The 21,723-nt window shown below is 35.4% G+C and overlaps 1 protein-coding gene across 2 annotated transcripts in view; it reads right to left on the minus strand.

Moving 5' to 3' along the window:
- PGR (progesterone receptor) overlaps positions 1 to 21,723 on the minus strand; it is a 35,294-nt gene that overhangs the window by 9,524 nt on the left and 4,047 nt on the right. Inside the window, exons 3-5 of one of the 2 annotated variants that reach the window (XM_061374609.1) lie at positions 9,808 to 9,924; positions 2,781 to 3,083; positions 1,830 to 1,974 (exon numbers count right to left, since the gene is read on the minus strand). In XM_061374609.1, the coding sequence (XP_061230593.1) occupies positions 1,830 to 1,974; positions 2,781 to 3,083; positions 9,808 to 9,924 (565 nt within the window). The remainder of the gene's footprint in view (positions 1 to 1,829; positions 1,975 to 2,780; positions 3,084 to 9,807; positions 9,925 to 21,723) is intronic. The other variant, XM_061374610.1, reaches the window with a different exon arrangement.

Consider the following 21,723-nt stretch of genomic DNA (forward strand, 5'->3'; position numbering starts at 1 on the left):
TCAATGCTATCAAACATGTCGTTCCCAAGGAGCATGACAACTCAGTTTGCTAAATGACAGACTGCCTGTGAAACAAGCTTTGGATTGTGGTTTCACGGTCATTTTGAAACAACTCGTGTGTGCTGCCCATGTGTAAGTATTTTCCATTATCTCCTTCCACCTCTAGGTGTGCACTCCCCCTATTCCGGCATTAGTGCCTGCGCTCCTATGTGGTGAGTCAGACCAGGGATCACCTCTGCCTTTTTCTGAGGTATTTCTCAAGCATATAATTTCCTTATCTGTTGGAAAATGCAGCAAGATAGTGTTTGACCCATCTTAAGTGAAATCATGGGGATGCAGTGCTTAGTAGGTACCTTTTTGCCTAAAGTGATCGTGAAAGTACAATCTTAGACATCATTGTAGACAAGGAATTTCCTTACATTTTACTTATCTAAAAGCTAACTTATTCCCCAATAAATAGTTGCAGCTATGATTTAGTGCTCTGGTTACTTTTCACATCTAACTAACGTTTCTAGGATGACTCTGATGACATGTTCTACAACCAAAAGAAGTGTATGTACGTTGTCAGTACGTCTCCTCCATGTAGATGGACTTGAGCTACAAATAAGAAGCTGTCTCTGAATATAATCAAGAGTTCATAAATCTAAACCCTATACTGAAAGAAAGTTGTCTTCACAAGATGGCAGCAGTGGTCCACACACAGGGAAACACCCCAAGATGTGACATTGCTGCCTAAGGCCATCTGACTTTGTGTTTCTTTTGAATGCAACCATGAGATACATCACAGACTATGCTGGGACAGAATACAGTCAGAAATTTTCTCAATCTCATCCCTTCAAAGTATTTCAATTTGTACAGCAAATACACATGGGAGACGAAAGAATTCATTACACTATAACTTCACAGTGATTTACAGTCATCTGGAAGAGACAAGGTCAGGAGCTACATGGCCTGCTCAACCATGTATTTTCTATGAAGAAGTTCACTGACAAGAACTTTCCTATCTATACATTTTAAATTCAGATACCTAGGTCTTCTGCAAATCCACCTCTTAATCCTTAAACAGGTATGTCTTGCAAGAAAACTGTTTAACTTTCACCTCACTTCATAGTAGTTCTTTTAGGATTTTAAGAAAAAATAACTAAAAAGAGTATTAAGGAAAAATAAACAGAGATTAAATAATGTTTTACAGTCCACAGAAAACTCCCATGTAGTATAAAAACTGTATCTACCTATGTATCTTTTCTGAAAAACTGACAAACTGTGATGAAGATTATCAGAATTAATCAGCATAGTGAAGAAAAATCTAAGTCAACAATCTCCCCTCGAGACAGAAAAGCGCAGTCTCACATATTTTATCCTTGATGTTAAAATTCCTTCTTGCTAAATCATTACAATTTTCTAACAAGACACGGCCTTCAGAAAATCAGAGCTTCAACAGAAAGTGCCAAAACTATACATGAACTATTTGCAAAAAAAAAAAAACTCAAACAATGATCAAAGGAAATCCCATTCTTAAACATCAATTCATGTCTTATTCAGATGAATGCAAGTAAATCTTCCAACAGCATCATTTTTTATAGATTTTTCTCTTAGGTAACTAAAATATTATTCAAACTTTTTGTTTGGTCATGCCAGCAGAATGTTTGGGATTCCCACAAAATGCTTCCCAAAGTTACTGTACTTTAATATGATCAGAGCGCTTTGCTGTCAATTCTGAAACAGAAAAAAGTAATGAATGAAATCCTGGCCCCAAAGAAGTCACATTCTCACTGACAGAACTAAGCTCAAAATTTCGTTCATATCATGCAAGAGCAGTGTCTACTTACTCATTTAGAATCAGATCTGGTGCAAAATATAACATCTGACCACTGACATGTTTGTATGATCTCCATCCCATTGCAAAAACCATTAGACTCATCCATGAGTACTGGATGAGGGTTATCTGATCATCGATATGTAAATTCCGAAATCCTGGAAATTAAATGAAAAGTTAAAATAGTTCATAATTTTTATTTAGACAACAGCTGAGTAGGTGTGCTGAGACTGCATTTCGAGCATTTGCCTTTCCAGGTGTTCTCAGTTTTATAGCTCGAAGTTCAACCAAGAGGCCTGACAAGCAGAAGCTGCAATGGTGAGGAGCAGTGACAGGGACTATCCTTTCCTGCAGCAGCAAAGTGACACACTGAGCTCACCTAAAGTTATGCTTTCTAGTCTTTCTGCTTGATATAGTTATATTTATATACCACATAGGATCAGGCCCCTATGACCATACAGCAAGCATACATACATACCGTGATTTATTTTTTTTTGAATCCACAATTGGATCTTCATATATTCAGTTACTTCTCATTACCAGTCTATTTGTGAGCTGCTTAGTCTGAATTGGTACTATTTATTACAGCTTTCCTCTGTTGCTTTCAAAAATCCATTTTAATAAGAATAAAGAATATGCAGAAATATAAGCATTTTTTTACACAAAAAGAACTAATAACAGATTAGGAGGGGTTGAGGTGGAAAAGCTGCTCTAACAATCACATAGCAGAATTCTCCAGGCTTCTACTGATTTTTGGAGTGAGTTTCAATGGTAAGATGCATTCCTTCAAAAGTGCCCTCTTATTAAAATGAATTTGATCAGATATATGATTAAGCAGAAGTTTGATCATTTTAGAACTTTTTAAGAATTAATTAACAGGCAAACAATAACAACCTCTTTTGACCGCTCATCCTAGGACATATTTGCTTAACTAGAATTCACTACATATAAGAAGTGCTATTACCTGGTAGCAATTTAGACCATTTGACCACACAAAGAAGTTGCCTCTCACAAAGATGATTTAGACTGGTCAGCAAGGAACTTGGTGTTTCGGGTTTTGTATTGTCATAACCTGCATAGACAACTTCTGGCTCAATGCCTCTTAAGACACTTATCATTGGGGGCACAAACTGTATTTCTTGATTTGGAGAAAAGGACAGCTTTTGGGTAAGAGACTGGCTTTCATCTTGAAGGGTCGCTGGCTGCTGGAGTGCAGCATCTAATGTTCTCACAACCTTGATTTTGTTAAACTTTTTAAATTTTCGACCTGAAAGAGAAAATTGTTGAACTGTTAAAAAGAATTAACCATAAACACTAATATTCTCCAGTAGTCCTGGATTGCACTTTTAATCTATACAAGGAAACTAGAACTGTCTTTGGAGTAAGCTTGTTATTTCTTTTTCTATTTATATAATTAAGAATAACCATGGAAAAAAAAAGCTCCTACTTCCACATCCTCCTCCCTTCACTAAGAGATGAACAGAACCCACCCATTAAAATTATTGCCATGAATTCCAGGTTACAGTAACCTCATAAAGTGTTTTCTGGTTCAGTTCCCACTGTTCTGTCATGTCCTGACAGCAGAGCCAGCTGGCTCTACAACTCAGCTTCTATTCAGTGTAACTTAAGGATCCTGTTTCTTTTTTCTCCCTAATACTCAGGAACAAAAAATGCTAGTAATTCATTACTACAAACAGAAATTCCTTTCCTCCAGTTCCATAAAGGCGTTTCAGTCTCATGGCTAAATTCTGTTTTGACGATCTGTAGGGTAATATATGCCTCCTGTTTTCCAGAAAGAAAATACAATTCAAGGGATGAGTGAAATGCCAACAAATACTGTAAAACCACATACCAACACTTAAAAAAACTCTTCACTTTCTGAAGAACAATTTCTCTGTCTCAGTATCTGTAATTCCTGTTTTCATATTGCAGCGGTTTGAAGAAAACTAAAGTAACAGAACTGCCTTTCCAAAATAAACACAGATACTACATCTGGTATGGCTATGGAAATATACAGAGCTCTAGGTTGCAACTCTGAATTTCTTTCATGGAAACAGCCTCGCAGTAAATCATACAGACACAGAAAATCAGAACTTTAGGGGTTCAAAGACAGTAACCCTCAGTAACATATTGCCATATTACAAGTTTCAATGAAAGGACAAATTCATGTAGAAGTAGCTACATGGAACAGATTTCCTTTAAACAGATCCTCAAAGGTGATGGAAACCCTGTTAGATCATTAGTTCTGCCAAAGAGGCTTCGCTTAGTGAAAAAAATGGATAAAAATGGAAGACACTGATACTTATGGTCTGATTTAGATGATGGTGGGACACTGAGAGAGACGCAGGGTGATAGCATAAACAAAAAAAAAAAAAATGGGGTAAATCATTCTGCTAACAAAGAGAAAAAAAAAGTTTACATGTTTCAAGTTTACCTTGAAGAAAATAACAAGGAATGAGAAGGTTTTGCTATAAAAACCATTCAGAAATCACATGGGTATTTTTACTCATTGAGGTGTTGCATACTTTAACAATACTAGAAAAAGAGATGCACCAAATTTCACTGGGTGAAAAGAAAATCCATGCCTATCAGACTGCTGAACCACTGAAAAACTGCATTATAAAATGCAAAAACCACTCTGAAAGTACAGGAGGTGAAAATAGAAGCATAACAGTATGCATCTATTTGGTTGAATTAAGATCCAGTTTGTGCTATGCATATCAAATTGTCTTTTGAAAAATGGTACTTTTATTTACAAGCAACAGATTAGACAAGGGAACTTACCACCTTCTAAAGAAAGGGACAAAGACTTCTCCATCTTTCACTGCCTTCTTTTTATTTTAGTTAAAAGTAGCGCTGCTCTGTCAGAATGCAACCAGTGCACCAAAGAGACCCCAGGGAAGCATAACTAAACTTAGGCACATGCTCTGAATCCATTCTCCATTATTTATGGAAGGAACCCAGGGATGCTAGCATAGTCAGACTCATCTATTACTTTCCCCCTGAGGAAAGTCCCGGTCTTCCAAACTACACAGTAAACCAGAAAGCTTCAACAAAATTGAGTTTATGTAGGAACATGCTTATTCCATTTTCTTCAGGTGTTACCATACCATACAAGATAGAAAATTTTATGAAAATCCAGTGTTTCCATTTTGGAAGACTTAGGATGTACACTTCAGAGAATTAAACTGACCTTTTCAAAACATTCATTAGTAGTACACGGGTAGTTTAACTTCAAACAGGATTAATACATGGGAAGATTCCTTATGTAATTTTTAAATACGTGATACAGAATGAATTCTATTACTTAAATCCACTATTCTTGATGCACCCCGGCATAACTGGAGGCAGAATCAGTTTGTGAACCAGAGAGGACTGAGCACGTGAACACGATCTAAAAAGACAAAATTTACTTTAAAAAGAAAAAGTAATTTTCTGTTATTCCATCACAAATATGCATGTTTATGCACTTCAAATACAACAAAGTTTACCCAAAAGTGCAAAACCTCAATTTAAATTAAAACAATATTTAAACTCCAAAGGGAGTATACTAAACAAAATTTCAAGAAACACTACTGATAGTGTAAATATGAATGATTACCTCTTCAGTCACACTCATCATCCCATGGAGTCAGGGATCATACTCCCACCAATATAGCTGTGAGTTTAATTAGCTTAGAATCATGCGCCCCAACAATCTTGCGCAAATTTTACCACTTGTGGTAGAAATACAAATATTGCTGATCAGTGACTCCTTAGTGAAGACTCAAACACAAACTTACATTTTGTCACATTTATGTTACAGCTGAACCAAAAAAACTACCCACAAAAGAATAAACATATTATGACAGGAGACCTAGGGCCAATTTCTAGCATAATATAGTCTTAAACATGCTGGGAATTTCCCACTAACTATTGTTTAGGCATGAAGGAAAACAGAAGGAACAATATATTTGATAGTTCATAAATAATGATTTCAGGTATTCTCTGAAATAATGGCTTCGGATACTTTTACAGTTCAGAGAACAAGTAAAGAAAGAAACCAGAGTGCTTATCACATGGAAATGTTAGCAGTTAATAAGTACCCATGTTTCCAAGTGATTAAATGTATCAGAATTAATGTCACACTGGCTTGCAGAATTGCTTATGTGTTTATTTCCAATTATGTTGCTTAACAGCCACCAGAAAAGCAGCTCCACTTGTTACCTATCTACTGCAGAGGTGCCTAATAGCTCACAGTAAACTTGCCCATCCACCACAAGGAGACCATGTCAAATTAATGCAAATTCTTAAGGACATAAAGAAAACAACAGATATTTGACAACAGCTTAGTTTTTCAATTGCTCCTTACAAAAATATCCAGCTAAATTCCTGTTGTAAGATAAACAAATGCCTTCACTTAGTCCTATAATGTGTGAAGAACACCAACCCACTCTGGCCATTATCTACCTTAATACTAAAACTTGTCTATGCATATTTAGACAGCACACCTTCTCTTTGTAAGATGTTCATTAGTTTGTTTTAAGATAGCCAACCAAACAAGATGCTTCTTAGTGCTCAGTTCCCTTACCCTCAATTATTACAAATAGCATGAGCAGTGTTTGTGTACATGTACCTAGAAAACATAAAGAAATAAAAAAATAAAATCTACTTAATCTCATTATCAAATGCATTAGGATTTTCTCTTTTTTTTTTCTTTTCTATATTTTAATATTCTTTTAACTAGGCATAGAGAACCATACTGCCAATCAGCCATTACTGACAATAGATATTTCATATTAAAATGGCTGGGCTTTCTAGTAAAAGTCTAACATCTCACTATCTTTCTCCATACCCTGTAATCAGGTGAAAAAAATATCAATAATTTATTATTCTTGACAGAACACTATGGCTTTGACTTTAAGGTCACTATGCTCCTGCATCTTGTGTAGGAGAATAAGCTGTGCACACTTTAAGAGGGTGTATACAAAATAAAGGCACAAAGCAGCAAAGCAGAAGTAATAGATCTTGATTTTAATAAACCCTTTAATGCTACCTCCAAAAACATTACCTCGGAAATTAATTCAAATTTGTCTGCATGTAATCACTGCAATGTGGACTGAAAGCTGGCTGAAACAATGAAGAAAGCATTAATTTAGCAATACAGCTGAACAAGGAATCTGTGACAGCCAGCCTGGGAAAATTACAGATTCACTGAAAGAAAAAAAGCTAGGTATTTGTTTATTCCAGGACCTGACGCAGCTCCCTGCCATCCTATTAGGTAGAAGATTAGAAAGGGAACAGATTAATGTGTCTAGTTAGATGATTATAAAACTCAATTAACAGTCCCCCAGAGAATAACAATTAAGGCATTATGAATGTATGCTTTAATTGATACTTTCCTTCCATATACTAAGAAAGAAGAAACAGACCACATAGTGAAATTGGTTACTAAAGCTCTTTGTTGCTAGTCTACAATTTACTTAAAACTGAATACAATTTATTTTAGAACAATGCAGGTTCATTTCACTACTTTGACATCAGGGTCAGAAAATGGAACTGCTGCCAGTGAAATATAATATTCTCTAGCTATGTGGCTGCCACTCAGTAGTAACATTTAGTAGCAGATTAAGTGTACTTCTCCCACCAGTGGGTTTAATTAATGTAGTAAGAATCCTTAGAATCTTATAGTTAACATCCTGTAAAATCTTAGTCTTTTTCACCTTGATTAAGCAATATTGGAAGTCTGTATTTAGTAACCGAAGGATAGCATTAAGAAACTAAGTAGCAGGAATGAAAGAACAAAAGTGTATCTGTGTAAGTTCCGAATGGCCAAAATCAGAAAATGCACAAAAAATCTTAAATAGACTATAAATATAATATTTAAAATACTAACAATTCTTACTCATTTAAAATGCTCAAGAATGTATTTAACTATGATTTTTTTTTTCCCATGAACTGGAAATTTGTTTATGGACACTTATGCCCTGGGGAAGATTAGCCAGTAGTACCCCACATATGAATCAGTGTGTTCATCAGCATAGCAAGTCATGGGTAGGAAATATTCCACACGTGATACAATAAAGGAAGTATAAGAAATGGCAGAAGAGGAAAAGAAAGATGACAGTAACAGAAGAAAGATCATTATGGCCTAATTTGAGATTTTTTGGTGTTTTGCATTTTATATCTTTGTTTCCTCATCTTCTGGCCTCCGTTTGGGCAGAGACATCTTTTATAGATGAGGGCGCTCAAACCTCACAAGACAGCCTTACAAGTTGTCCTCAGCCTTAAAAGACAGGCATCTGCCACCTCCTCCTTTCCCAAGTCTCACTCTTATCACATATTTTCCACAGCCCACTCTGGATCCCTGCCTCCCCAGCTTTCTCCTCTTCCAAACCTGGGCAAACAATGTTTCAGGTTCTACCCTCATAGCAATACTGTTTTCCTCCTGCACTGCTACCCCAGGTCTAGACCACAACTTCTCTCTGAGAAGGATCCAAAGGTTACATTATTTTGCTTTTTGTCCCTCTTCCCCCAGTCCAGTGCCACCAACACTTGTCAGCTCCATTTGCTTTACTGAGAGGCAGCACTGACTGCCCAAGGTGCAAGAAGGAGGGAGAGACAGTAACTCCAATTAGACTGATGGCTCTCATTATCTCCAGCACTGTGACAGATGCAGTTTCAAGATGACTCAAAGGAGAGGCAGCGCTGAAGATCTAGGGAGGCTGAGGGATGCAACACAGAACACAGTATATGACACAGCATTGCCTCTCCTCCCTCTCATCCTGCTGGCTGTTCCCTGCAGCACTATCGCTTACAGAAAATGAAGTACCAACATCCGCTCACTGTTTGGGAACTACTGATTCACATCACCAATAACCATATAGAATGTAAGGCTAACATGATGGCCATGTGTGCAGAATCCTCCAACTCCATATATCAACAGGCACTGAAAGCATAGAGCTGTGCAATCGAAATATCAGTCTGAAAACTATGTACACATTTAAACTTATGAACAGGATAATGAAGTTATGCACAGTATATAATGCCAGCTCTTCCTTCCAAAATGAAAAACAAGACAGAAAATAGAGAGTGAGATAGAGACGTTTGATGCACTAGAATAAATTATGTTAGGAAGAAGTTATATTAGGAAGAAAATGTCCTCTCTTATTCATTCCCTTTGAGTACATATTATTTCCGTTATCTTTATATAGCTAATTTCTCATAGTCTTAGCCATGTATTTTCAAGCTTTGTGGTGATCCAAAGCTTTATATATCTAAAGTTCTTATGAAAAACATAAAAGAAATACAGGGTTGGATTATCTTAAAGTCCTTTCCAACCCTAAGTATTCTATGATTATGTTCATCATTCTTGCACGTTAGCATGGCAAAACTTGCCTTGTGACTACCTAATACTAAACCATTTATTCCCTGTGGGTTTTCAAAGGCATAGTGCTCAATTTTGGTCTACTTCACATAAAAAAAGCAAATCTATTGCAGCAAGAGCTAAAGGTTGAGATCCCAAAGATGAAATTTGCCAATACCTAGTATGCAACCACTACCAGGCCCTCTTTGGTAGAACACAGTACGTGTTGACACATACTCAGAGCAATTATGGAGAGCACAACAGGAAAGTGAAGGGGATAGTACTGATTCTTGATTTTAGTGTCAATCTCAATTTGCTTCTTTATGTTTTTCCTAAATCAAACTTTCTGATCCAAAATTATTAATAAACACAAACTAAAGACACAATTCCTGCCCTTGCAAGAAAATGACTATAAGGACACAGAGTGGGAGAGATTCCTACAGAAAGGTATTTTTCTTTCAGGATTTCCAGACTCATTAAATAAGAATTATGCAGAGTTGTAAAACATCAGGTAATTCTTCCAAAAACAACATTTAATGTGATTCTTTCCTTTACAGTATGAAAGCAAAGTGGTTTAAACTCCACAAATTGAAGGTAGCGTTCTTGACTGCTCATTTTTCTGAATCAGATTTGAAAAGCAGCTCACCTCCCAGGACCATACCAGCTTGACAGCACTTCCTCAAGCGACATGCTGGACAGTTCTTCCTGCGAATTTTATCAACTATGCAGTCATTTCTTCCAGCACATAAATAGTTGTGCTGCCCTGTAGGCAAGAGAAAAGCAGGATTAATACTGTCTTCTAAAATGACAAAATTACTACTATGAATAGATGCTCCAAAAATTAGAGGATTCAAAGATTACTTGAATCATTAAAGGTCTCCTTCATTTTACACTTTCAAACAATCATGCGTTACTATTTAAATAATTTAAATTTATCTGGCCTGTTTCAGAGTGAAACTCTCCACCGATGAAATTCCCAAACAATTAGCAGACAGAATGAACTGCTTAAGTTATGTACTATTGATATTGATATTCAAGCATGAGAACACACCATTTCATTCAAACCTATTTTTGTTTTAAGCTATTGTTCCTGATTTTAAAGAATTTAAGTAAATTCGATGTGGAATTTCCAACCGAAAACTGAATGAGGAAGTTGGGGCACTGCAGAAAAGAGCCCTTTAAGCAGAGTAAATCACCTCTGATGGAGAAGCAGTTTTGTACTAGACCTACTGAAATACCAACTAAACAGATGCATCCAACAGAACCATAAAGGACTAGTAGAAGAAGGCTGTAACTTTTTGGTTTTGGTTAGATCTTATTGTTTAATTTGAAGGTCTCAGTTCAGAAAAGCCTGTCATTACTCTATTAGAATAGAATCTTTTTAATGCAATCAGTTTCCAGCAGAGCAAAAAAATAAATTCATCTGGTATTTTGGCATTCTTTTGGACAGAAACTTCAATGATACCTCCAAATTTCACTTGAAGACAATGACAAAAATGTATTCTTATGCTTTAGTATGATACTGATAATTTTTGTGACTTTAATTTTGAATAAGTAAACAAAGCTAAGCACATAAGTAGAGAAGAAATAAAAGCTAACTTTTACTTATGCTTTCAAATCAAGCCCAGGTTTACCCTGTAGGGTTTAACTTCAGCATCTGTTTATGCACATCATCCTCTGTGCATGTCTGTATTTTCAGTTTCTTACCAGTACCTAGCATGAAAGCATAAAAAAGAAAACCGAAGTATTTATTCTGAGAGCAACGAAATAATTCAAAAAAGTATGGACAAACTATGTAACGAAAAACTACCACAAAGTACCAATAGCGTGGATAATTCCCTCATGGAATATTATGGTTATGGACATCAAATGTAACATCAATACTAGACCCTTAAAATTTTCACTACTTTCGAGACCAGAATTACTCTTTTAGCCATCTGATGTCACCAGCAGCAAACAAATCTGAGGTGATTATTCTGTTTGGATGCTGTTATTCAGCTTTCTATAACCCTATTCTGTCCTTTCTCTGCACATGGTAAAATGAGTTACTGTTCACCGATAACTTTTCTCCACAGAAGACAAAACTGAAAATGAATCCCAAGATGAAAATGCAGGAGAAAGAACATTCTACTGTAATAAAAGAGCTACTGCTAAAGTACATGAAACAATGTGTTTTTTTCTTTGCCAGCATTTATTTTTTTATAATTAATATACTCCTTACCCATATTTTTAAGAGCAACTTAAAACAGCTGCCTCATGCATTGCCTGGCATTTAAAAAGTATTTAGCAATGCAGTAAATAAGAAGAAATTATCATTTCATTTCTCCCATTAATTCTAATCCTGAATTCCTTCTCACAGGAAAATTACCAAAAGTAACCAAATGAATAAAAATCTGTCCTGCTTCAAGCAGCAGACCAGAAATCAAAACACTTATTTTGAACATGTCTTCCTCAGGATTATTTGCAGTTTTCCCTCAACTTGCTTTGCCTTCATTAGCTACAAAAGCATTCAGTCTTTTGATAAGCAACAACAGTTTAAAAACCCTGCTAGTTTAACTAAAATCTATGAAGCATCAGATTATCCCTGCACTGTAGTGTTCTGATGCTTTAATGTAGTTAATTTACAAAGGAATGCTTAAGCACAGGTTAAGTTTTGTTTGTGGGTGTCTTGGTTTTGGGGGTTTTCTTTGGTCCCCTGAAAGGCTTCTCTTCTGGACCTCTTTTCTAGGGAATCTTTTGAGTCTATACAATATTCTCTGAGTCCATAAACGCCATGTCCACTACAAGACCAAAAACTGGACTACATATTTCCAGTATGGCAGTAAATGCTCACAAGCAGGTCACAGTGCTACAGGCATTGTAGCATTGTAGCACTGTAGCATACAAGGTGCATATTTTCCCCTATAATGACTCTGAAAAATGCTGATCTACAAAAGCCAGTGCCACATTGTGAAATATGTCTCTTTAAGCACTCAAGAGAACACTGTTTATAGCTCTAGAATGATGTCAGTATTTAAAATATACTCTTGTTATCAGGATGTGGTTTGCGTACACAACACCCAAGCGTGTGCTCTAACTGCTAAAGGAGGCTAAGGACTTCGGGTAGAGGCAGTAAGGGCGACACTGTTCCTGCTGCAACAGGAAATTATTTGGAAAAACAGAAGTTAGTGGCTTGATTTATACTGATACACATTTAAATAGCCTGCATTATTTCTCAAATTGTAAAATTTTAAATTTAGAGTTACACATTTCAGTCTAGCCACAGCTCTTAAAAACTTTGTAACTTGGGGTTATCAGTAGATCCAGCTTCCACTTCAACTGAAAATGCATGACTTACTTCACCATTATGTAACAGCTCAAACTGCTTGTTATAAATCCAAGAATGAACACTTGAAAAACAAATTGTAAGTGAATCACAATTACGAAAACTACTCTTCAATGTTTGTATGTTCTAGACTTTAAAATTAGACAGGATTAAATAATCTCTCTGTTGAATACATACCATGGAAGAAATGAAGTCTGTTACTGGAATTTAGACACAGTAAGAATTTGCTTTGATCTTCAGAAGGTATTATTTTGTAACTATTTCATAATTGTACTTACAAATGTAATTATGACCAGTGACCTAATCTTTTTCTGTCTTCACCTAGTTTATTTCTTCCATAAAGCTTTCATGATACTAGAATGAAAAAAAATCCAAAATCCTAACCACCCAATCCCTCCATGACATTATGGTGTCAACTGATAACATCTCAGTCACTTTAAGTGGTTGATGCTTACTGTCAGCCACTTCCTTGTCTTCAAGACTCTACACAAGCCAATCACATCCTACACTTGAATTATACCTTCATATGAGTTTTCCACTCTTCTTGCTTCTACCCAATACCCAACACCTGCCATCCCAAAGGGTATTCCATTCATTCTGATTCAGCTGCAGCTTATGTGGAAAACAAAGGTTCATTTTTATATATATATACACACATTATTTTTCACAGTTTCATCTGTCAAGGACTTTCCCTATTATGTCATTCATCTGATCAGATCTCATATCTATAGATTAATCTGTGAACGTTTACTTCTGAAAACATTTTCTACCATTATGCAGAGTTCTGAGAAACTGCTACTTGCTTGATGTTGTGGCAGCAACTACCTGAAAGACATTTGGTATAAGAAATGGAAAACATGCCAGATATTTGGTTAATTTCAGAATTACAGACAATATTTAGTTAGATTAAGCTTTTTGCAATGTTTTCATGGGATACTAAAACATTCAGTTGAAAATACTCTTGCTGTATCTCAGTCCTTATGATCATCTATATGTTAACTGGCTTCAACATGTGAGCATTATGGTTACATTAAATGCACGTACTAATAAAGTACCCAAAAATTCTCATCAAGATAAAATTCCTGTTCAACTGGTAGCTAATCATTCAGTATCCTATTATAACCAGGAAAAAAAAAAACAACAACCAAAACCAAACCAAACCAAACCAAACCAAACAAACCAAAAAAAAGGTAGTAGTCTAATAACCAGGCCACAGGTCAGAAGGTGAAGATTGGTATTTGTGTTTCTTAAAAAAATATGAATCTAGCAACTTTCTGCAACTGCCAGTTTCTCATAAGAATTTGCCCAATGCTATGTTTCCTATATCCTTACTTTTCACCTCTTTTTGAAAGTGCACATAGTAGCTCTCTCTCAAAATATCAACATATCAGCTTGAGACCCGGATTTGATTGAGAACATGGAGAAAATACAGAGGTGATCTCATATGTTAGATTCTTGTAGGACAGATTTTTTTCTCAATCTCTATCAAAGTCCATTTGTGTTAGCAAAGGTGGCAGCTCTAACTCAAACAGGCAAATACAGTTTTAAGTGCTGTAATGACTAATGGCAATTTTGAATGAGAAAGTGGTCAAAATGCCAATGGTCCACACACACAAACATGATCATATGTTTTGCTGCTCAGACCATACTCCAGCACAGAGGCATTTTAATCCAAATACTGCTGGAAGCATCACTTCCAGGGGTCTTCAAAAATTACATTATTATCTGAGTGACATGCTGTAAGTCACTTAAAATAATTCAAATAAACTAATGAGTTGCAGAGATTTTGCAGATATGCAAAATATGGAAACCATAACGTTTTATCTCCACTGGGGGTATAAGATGCAAGGGATTAGTTATTTGTGTAAGTGCATATATGCTGAACTGCTGCCAGTCTGGACAGAAGCAAAGCATGGAAAATCATAGAAACATAGAATGTTTCAGACTGAAAAGGACCTGAAAATCATCTAGTTCCACACACTTCCCTCATACCACTTGTTTGCAAACTCTCAGTTCCTCCTGTCTGTAAATACAAGTACTTTTGCCAATCTTTTTTTCTCTCCCCATATATGATTCCACCTCCCTGTAGCACTCAAAGCTGGCAACAGTTCTGTATAAAATCATCCTATCCCCACCATTGGTGGACTGTTCTTTGCAAAACATATCACAGTATATTTAGTTTAGTTTTAGACTTCTGCCTAAAACCAGCAGATATCCATTGCATCTCTTTGCAAATTATTTGATTGCCAAACCTCTCTCTTACTTTTTTTGCTTCGTGCTAGCTTCCAGTTTTTGCTGTTTTACTACCAACATGCCTTATATCTTACTTTTCAAAAGTACCAATAAAATCAATAGGTTTAAACCAAACCAAATAAAAACAAAACAAAAAAAATACCCGAAGGAATGACTCTTCTGACGTAACTAAATTTGGAATTCCTGGACAGGGGTTCTTGTGGAAGCCAATAATAAACAGGTTCAAAATAAACAAAATAGAAAACAGCTTCACCTATATACCTATATTAAACATATAGACATAGATTTTGAGTAAAACTGGTTTCTACAAGCTAAGACAATACTAGATTTAAGGATTACTCTGCACTTGCTCTGGTAATTTTTCTGTAACTAGGACAAACAGTCTATCCTATCTCATCACCAGTAGTGGGAAACGCAGCAAAATTGATTTTTGCTCTGATCTAAATCTGATATTCATCTATTTACACTCTTTCAGTGTGCAAAATATCAAACACCGACTGAGTTCACCTCTCACTGTATGGGTTTATAAGCTTCAGTCCTGAAGAACTAGGAATCTACTGCACAGTTTGAAATACTGAAAATACATCCTTCATGTCCCTGTATGCCATTACAGGCCATTACAGTCTCCAAGATTCCACACCCCTCAAATGTTTTTTAATAATTTAATACCAATTTCATTTCTATGCTAACATTTTCTCTTAAAGAAGTCCCTGAAGGGAGATATAATATTCTAACCACTTAAAAAAAAACAACAAAAACCCAAACACATCCCCCCACTGACTTTGCCACTCATGATGTGTTTATAAAAAGCTGGATAGTGGGGAACTTGCTTCCAACTCCCCCTTGGCCATTGAAATAAAATTTTCATTTCCAAACCCTTCAGCAGGTGTCCTGACTACCATGTAGCCCATACTGGTATAAAAACCTCCTACTGATGCAAATCCACTTCACAGAAAAGAATGTACAAATCAATGGACTAAACAGAGCAAAGAGTGGACAGCAGAGTAGCTTGTGAATCCTCTTCTAGCTGAAATAATGTGGAATTCCTTTCTTCATAATAATGTAGTTCAAAGCAAAAACAATAAAGAATGATTGCATCCCAAGTCATCCAACGTCCTGGTGGTTAAGGCTGCAAGGAAAGAAAGGGGTGTTTGACTCGCTCCAGGTAATGGAGATGATGAACATAGCTCTCATATCGTGGGTGACTGCCTTACCTCACTACCTTCTTATTGATGGAGTTTGTGATTACTAAAAGGTACTAGTAATTCCTTCACCTTTGTGAAAATAGTCTTTCATTCCTCTGCCTTAATTCATGTGAGGAAAAAAGGGTTGAGTAAAAGTGTTTTGATCAAGAAGAAGGGAAAATCATAAAATGGTCATTCCTAAGTCAAACCTAGGGTTGTTTTTTTATATATAGTGTATTTTGCTTTTGTGAAAAGATTTACAAGTAATTTTTGATGTAATTCTACTTACAACAACCTTTTGGTGTTCTTCCACTATGCTGATTTAAGCACGTAATCGTAAAGTCTTCTGTCAGGTTTTTTTGCTCAAAGGACCAAACAAAATTGGTTTCTCTAGCGGGGATGAACCTTTTTCAAAATCCCATGTATCTTGCACTGCTTTCCTTCTCTTCTACAAACCACTTCCAATGTTTGCAACATCCTTGACTGACACTTTCCTTCTCTTGTATCCTTAGATCAAGATCTTCCTGCCTTTTGCTGTGAAACCTGCAACACCATTGTCTTTTTCTGGCCAAAATAACTTCTCCAGACAGCAACCCAAGCACATTGTTTTTACAAGTTCAACAAAACAGAACAATTAAACATTGCTACTCTGTTTTCATTCATTTCTGGACAGAGCTGAAAGGTATGATCCTGTTGATCCTGCAAAATTCATGCTAATTTGTAGCTGGTTTGCCTTGAACCAACCTAGTTGGTTTATCACAAATTATTTACCACCGCAACATCTTAACACGTAAAGTCTTTGAATCTAAATATGGGAACTAACAACAGTAAAAAAATATCCCACAGACAATAATTTTCAGGAGATGATGGCTTCTGCAAGTCAGTATTTCCAGTTCTCTTTTATGGCACTGTGTCAAAACTGTTCCTTTGTCACCATTTTCTATCAGCTTATTTGTCAGTGAAGGGTCCATTTCTCATAGAGAACATGGGATTTAAACACAAAACCTACTTTAAAACCACTCCAATTCTTTCAGGTGCGTATCATTAAACTGCCATTTGTTCTTCTGATCCCTTCTTGGGCACGAGAAGAACAGGCACCTTAGGATGCAATTTATCTGGAGCAAATGTCTAAATTTTGGTTCTTTAATAGCCTATTGCTCTCCAAAGGCCATTTAATGTGATTAGCCCAAATATTCCACATTGTAAATGCCTACAGCTGGGTGAAACAAATCTCACATAAAATACTGTCTTCGAGGACAAGAGAAGATGGCACCATAACAACAGGGCAAGGACAGGGTAATATTCTTCTTGATCTCAATGTCTGCTTATAGCTCTATGTTTAAGTTACAGAAGATTCCACGTTGTTGAAATGTGCTCAGATGCAATAACCACTTGTGAAAATGTAGGACCTGTGACTAGGTCTAACTAGGAAACCACTGAAGTGCGGCTGTATAGCACTACACATAATGGCAGATTATAACTTACCATTTGTTACGTCTTTTTATTCAGTGGTTTCTGAAGAAACAGCTCTTATTAGTGCAACATCAGTACTGTAGAACAGATAGGCAGTTTAAGGAGATGGAGGCCATCAAACCTAAATCTATTTTTAGCAGGTAACAGTTTAACTATAAATACTTACATTTCATAACTTCTGTTATAAAATTTGCAAGTACCTTAGTACTTAAGCATCATTTAAGTATAAAAAATATATAGTACGTAATACTTCTTTCATATAATACTTCAAGTAATATGAAATAAGTAGTTTATGTATTCTTTTTATGCATTACAGAAATGCATTAGCTACCTTGATGATATGGGTGGGATTCATATTACTAAACACAGACAGTGCACATCCTCACCAGACACTCCTTTATACTCAGTGCTGAGAAACAGTTACTGTTACGGTACTGTTATTTTCATCCCAAGTAAATATTTAATGTTGTGAATGACTTCCTAGAAGTTGCTGTTTCTCTCTGTTCAGTGTAAAATGAACTGAAGATTACTCAGATTTTGCACACGTGAAGTTAGAAGAGAGGAGTATCAGCTACACTGAGCAGTCAGTTGCCGGTGTTCTTTCAAGCATGCAGTTTTATACTACCTGAAATAGCTTCTATTCCATCTGAAAAGATGTTTTAATGTAATATTGAATACCACTTCTAAAATCCTACAGAAAGTTAAGCCAAAAATTTCAGTAATTCACATTTCTGCAGCTGAGTATGTTCTAAGCCATGTCTATTTGGAAAGAAGTGTAGTAAATCACAGTAAGAACAGTAGGAAGCCCAGTGTTAACACAATAGCCAAAGTACCAAACAAATGCAATCTCACCTCATTCAGTTGTTGTGCCTCATACAGACCAATTCACCAAATTGTTTGTCAAATGGCTTAACAACAAACACTTCTGAAGTTAGAAGTATGATGAAGATATACAATTGTGTATCAGATTAGACTTTCTTCTTTTTCCTTTTCATAATGGAAACTTTTTATTCTCACTAAACTGACATTTCACACTTGAATTTTAGGACCCTCACTGAAGTAACTTCATGTATTTGAATCTGGAAACACACTTACCTTATTGTACATCAACACATTTCGGTCATATGCAAAATAAAAGTTTTAATAATATTAAATCTATTATATTAAGTGAAAAGCATTTTCATCTCTTAACTTGTATGTTTTTTGTATGTTTGTATGTTTTCATACTTTGAGAAACTTTCACCATTATCATACCTACAGTACATGCTGTACTGAATTCTGATTCCAAGATTCAGCCTGAAAAGTTGGATTAAAAATTAGAAATCCCTGCAGAGTTAGGAGAAAAAAGGAACTTCTTTACATCTGCAATCAATTTCACAGCCAAAAGGGTCTCCATAGTTTGCATTTCACTCTGTTTTCAAAGAGGATTTTCCATTAGTGGTTGGCATTTTTAAATATATTTGGCATGTTGTGCCATTTTACATTCTTAGGCTATGGAAAAGAACAACTGCTTAGCCCTGCATTTTTCCTCATGCAAAGTATCTCACTACTTATGCAGTGCACCACAACTGTCATCACAAAATTGCCTATTCATAACCCAAGTCAGATAAACTTTATCAGAAAGTTTGGCTGAAGTCATTGTCAGCCTTCCCACTTTGTAGGTGTAGCTCATCTTTAATTCCTTCACTTTCCTCCATGGTGCCTCTCCATATACAGAGAGTGAAAACTCCTTGGAAACCCACCTTTCTGCCAGGTAGAGTTTGCCAAATGCAGGTCTCTGAAAAGTTCACACTCTGCCAGTTGAATGTTATCTACCATGTATGGTTGAACTTATTCCCTGATACCATTATCTGCACTGAGCTGTTACCCTGAGCTTTAAAGCACATACCAAAATTAGACAAATCTGCTATACAATCATTTCATCAATTTTGCAATAGGGTCCCAGGTATTTAAACAAGCCAAGAGTGAGCTTCTGACCCACCTGCTGTAATACCATGCATTTATGTTGGTCTCAAACTCTTCAGGTTTGAGCAACTACTCTTCATTAGATGTCAATAATATAAATAAAGTGCATGCATAAATATAGAACAAAAATGAGAAGTGGGACCTCACATAGGAAACACAGCATTTGGAATTATTTTAGGATTTAGGTAATTTTAATTTTTCATTAGTAAAACTACTGCAAATGAGATGCTTTCAACAAGACAGGACTGCAAGCCACCAAGAAACCATATTTGAACAGTGTAACTCCAGAATCCCAAAACTTCACACATTGGGTTCCTGTTGAGGGCAGAAATTTTACACAGTGTTACAAAAGCACCTTGATCATGGTTATCCTTCATGGGTTTTCTATGGAACTCTTTTTTTTCTTCATTTAAAAGCTATACATTTTATGCTGGTCTCTTACAAAGAACTTATTAACTAGTCTCGATTCACTTAATGCAAAATCAAATTAGAAGGCTTTTTTAAATGCTTTAATGATCTTTCAGTATAATGAAGCCCTCTCCTCAATTCCAGCAGTAACTATTTTCCATATCTGCTATACTACCATTTCCCCCCAAAAAGACTTGCATTTTTGTTTAAGCTAAATTCTGCTTACAGTAAAATATGTTTATTGTATTAACACCTTCCTTTTCTTTGGTATATGGGCACATACAGGGAGCCAAGAGTCCAAACGACAAGAAAATATCTACCAAATCATGAAACAATTCATTGCCAACAAACATTCTGTAAGTCTAAATTTACACTTTCATTTTTGTGATCTTCATGCAGTTCTAACCCAATAAGCTGTGTATCTACTAGTTACATCCAAATGTTTGATTAAAACACACTTAGTATATACACATTTCTCAGTTCACCCATATAGTTCTAAATTATTGTTCAGTCTAAGCATTTTATATAAGCGCTGGTTTTATTTAAAAAATATTAGAGATGGATATGGGAGTTTTCTGGATAATGCAGTGGTCTGTTTTATCCCAAAGGAAGTATTTAATTAGTGCAATATTTTCCACACGCAGGGGGAAGAGTAAAATGGTGTATGAATACGACAATTTTGGTGAAAAAAAGAAATATATATATATATATAGGCTACTAGATTTGAAACAGCCAACATATCTGAGATTAAAGAAATAATTAAACAGAAAACAAACATATTCCTACACATTCAATACCACTATATTGTGCACCCTGTTAACTATCCCCTTTAAAACTCCTAACATACAAAAAAAATCTTGAAATGTAGAAAATTCCAATCATGTTTTAATTTCTCATAGAGATCAGTATATCATGGAAAATGGCTGGAAAGTAGTTTTGATTGTGAAGTTACACAGTTTTAGATCTTATTTTCAAGAACTATTATTAAAAATATTATTATAAAAAGATGACCTTTATAGTAGTACTAAAAATTTAAAAAGGTAAATAATTAATTTCCAATTAAGAAATATGGAGGACATTTTACATAAGAAAATGTTTCAGATGTATACAATTGCCACTATGAATTTTTAAATGCCATTTTCTTTTGTATTTTCAATAGTTTCTTCTCACAGAAAAGTAATTTGTCAGAGTACTTACACTGACAGTAATTTTATTTCTCATAAGAAATAAACAAAAAAGTCATTTAAATCTATATGAAATCAAATTATCTATCAATAAATGGGATTATTTTAATGCCATTAATTATATCCTATGCTTCCATTAAAGTAAGAAATCCATCTATTTAAGGAACTGTCTGTAAACTTGCACTTTCTAGACAAAAGCAGGTAACTGTATTTGTTCATCTTGCTCATGCCCACATTGCTCATTTCTTCCCATTATACCCAGTAACCTCTATTTTTTCTCATCATAGTCAGGTTTCTGAGGTAGCTGTCCATTCTTTGCATATACTTACAAAAAAAAACAAACACACTTCCTCACCATACTCAGTCTTTGGAATCATTTGAAAAATGGAAGTACGAAGTTGATTTGTAAAATGTAAGCCTTGTGTTTGTGTAGCAATGTTGATCTCTTATTTCTCTGTATGTCTATATTCTTAATCTGGAAAGATTCTGCAAATATGGGCTTTGATTGAACAATCAGTGAAAACAACTTTAGTATGTTTCTATGAGCAATTTATATGCCTTCTTAACATTCATCATTAAATTAGGTAAGCTGAACAATAATAAAGGTATGTTATTGAGCAGGTTCACCTGCACAAACACAACTGGATTCTAGTTTAGGAAAGAGATGAAATTCAAGAGTGATAGGATCAAATTCAAATAAAAAATTAAAATATTACTGTGTAGGTGAAAAGTGAATAATGAAACTTACTGTAACATATGGAGCTCATAAA

Source organism: Neopsephotus bourkii, unplaced genomic scaffold (assembly GCF_033783945.1).
Source record: "Neopsephotus bourkii isolate Nb327-2 ecotype Australia unplaced genomic scaffold, CSIRO-AGI_Nbou_v1 NB_1638, whole genome shotgun sequence".
Lineage (NCBI taxonomy): Eukaryota > Metazoa > Chordata > Aves > Psittaciformes > Psittacidae > Neopsephotus > Neopsephotus bourkii.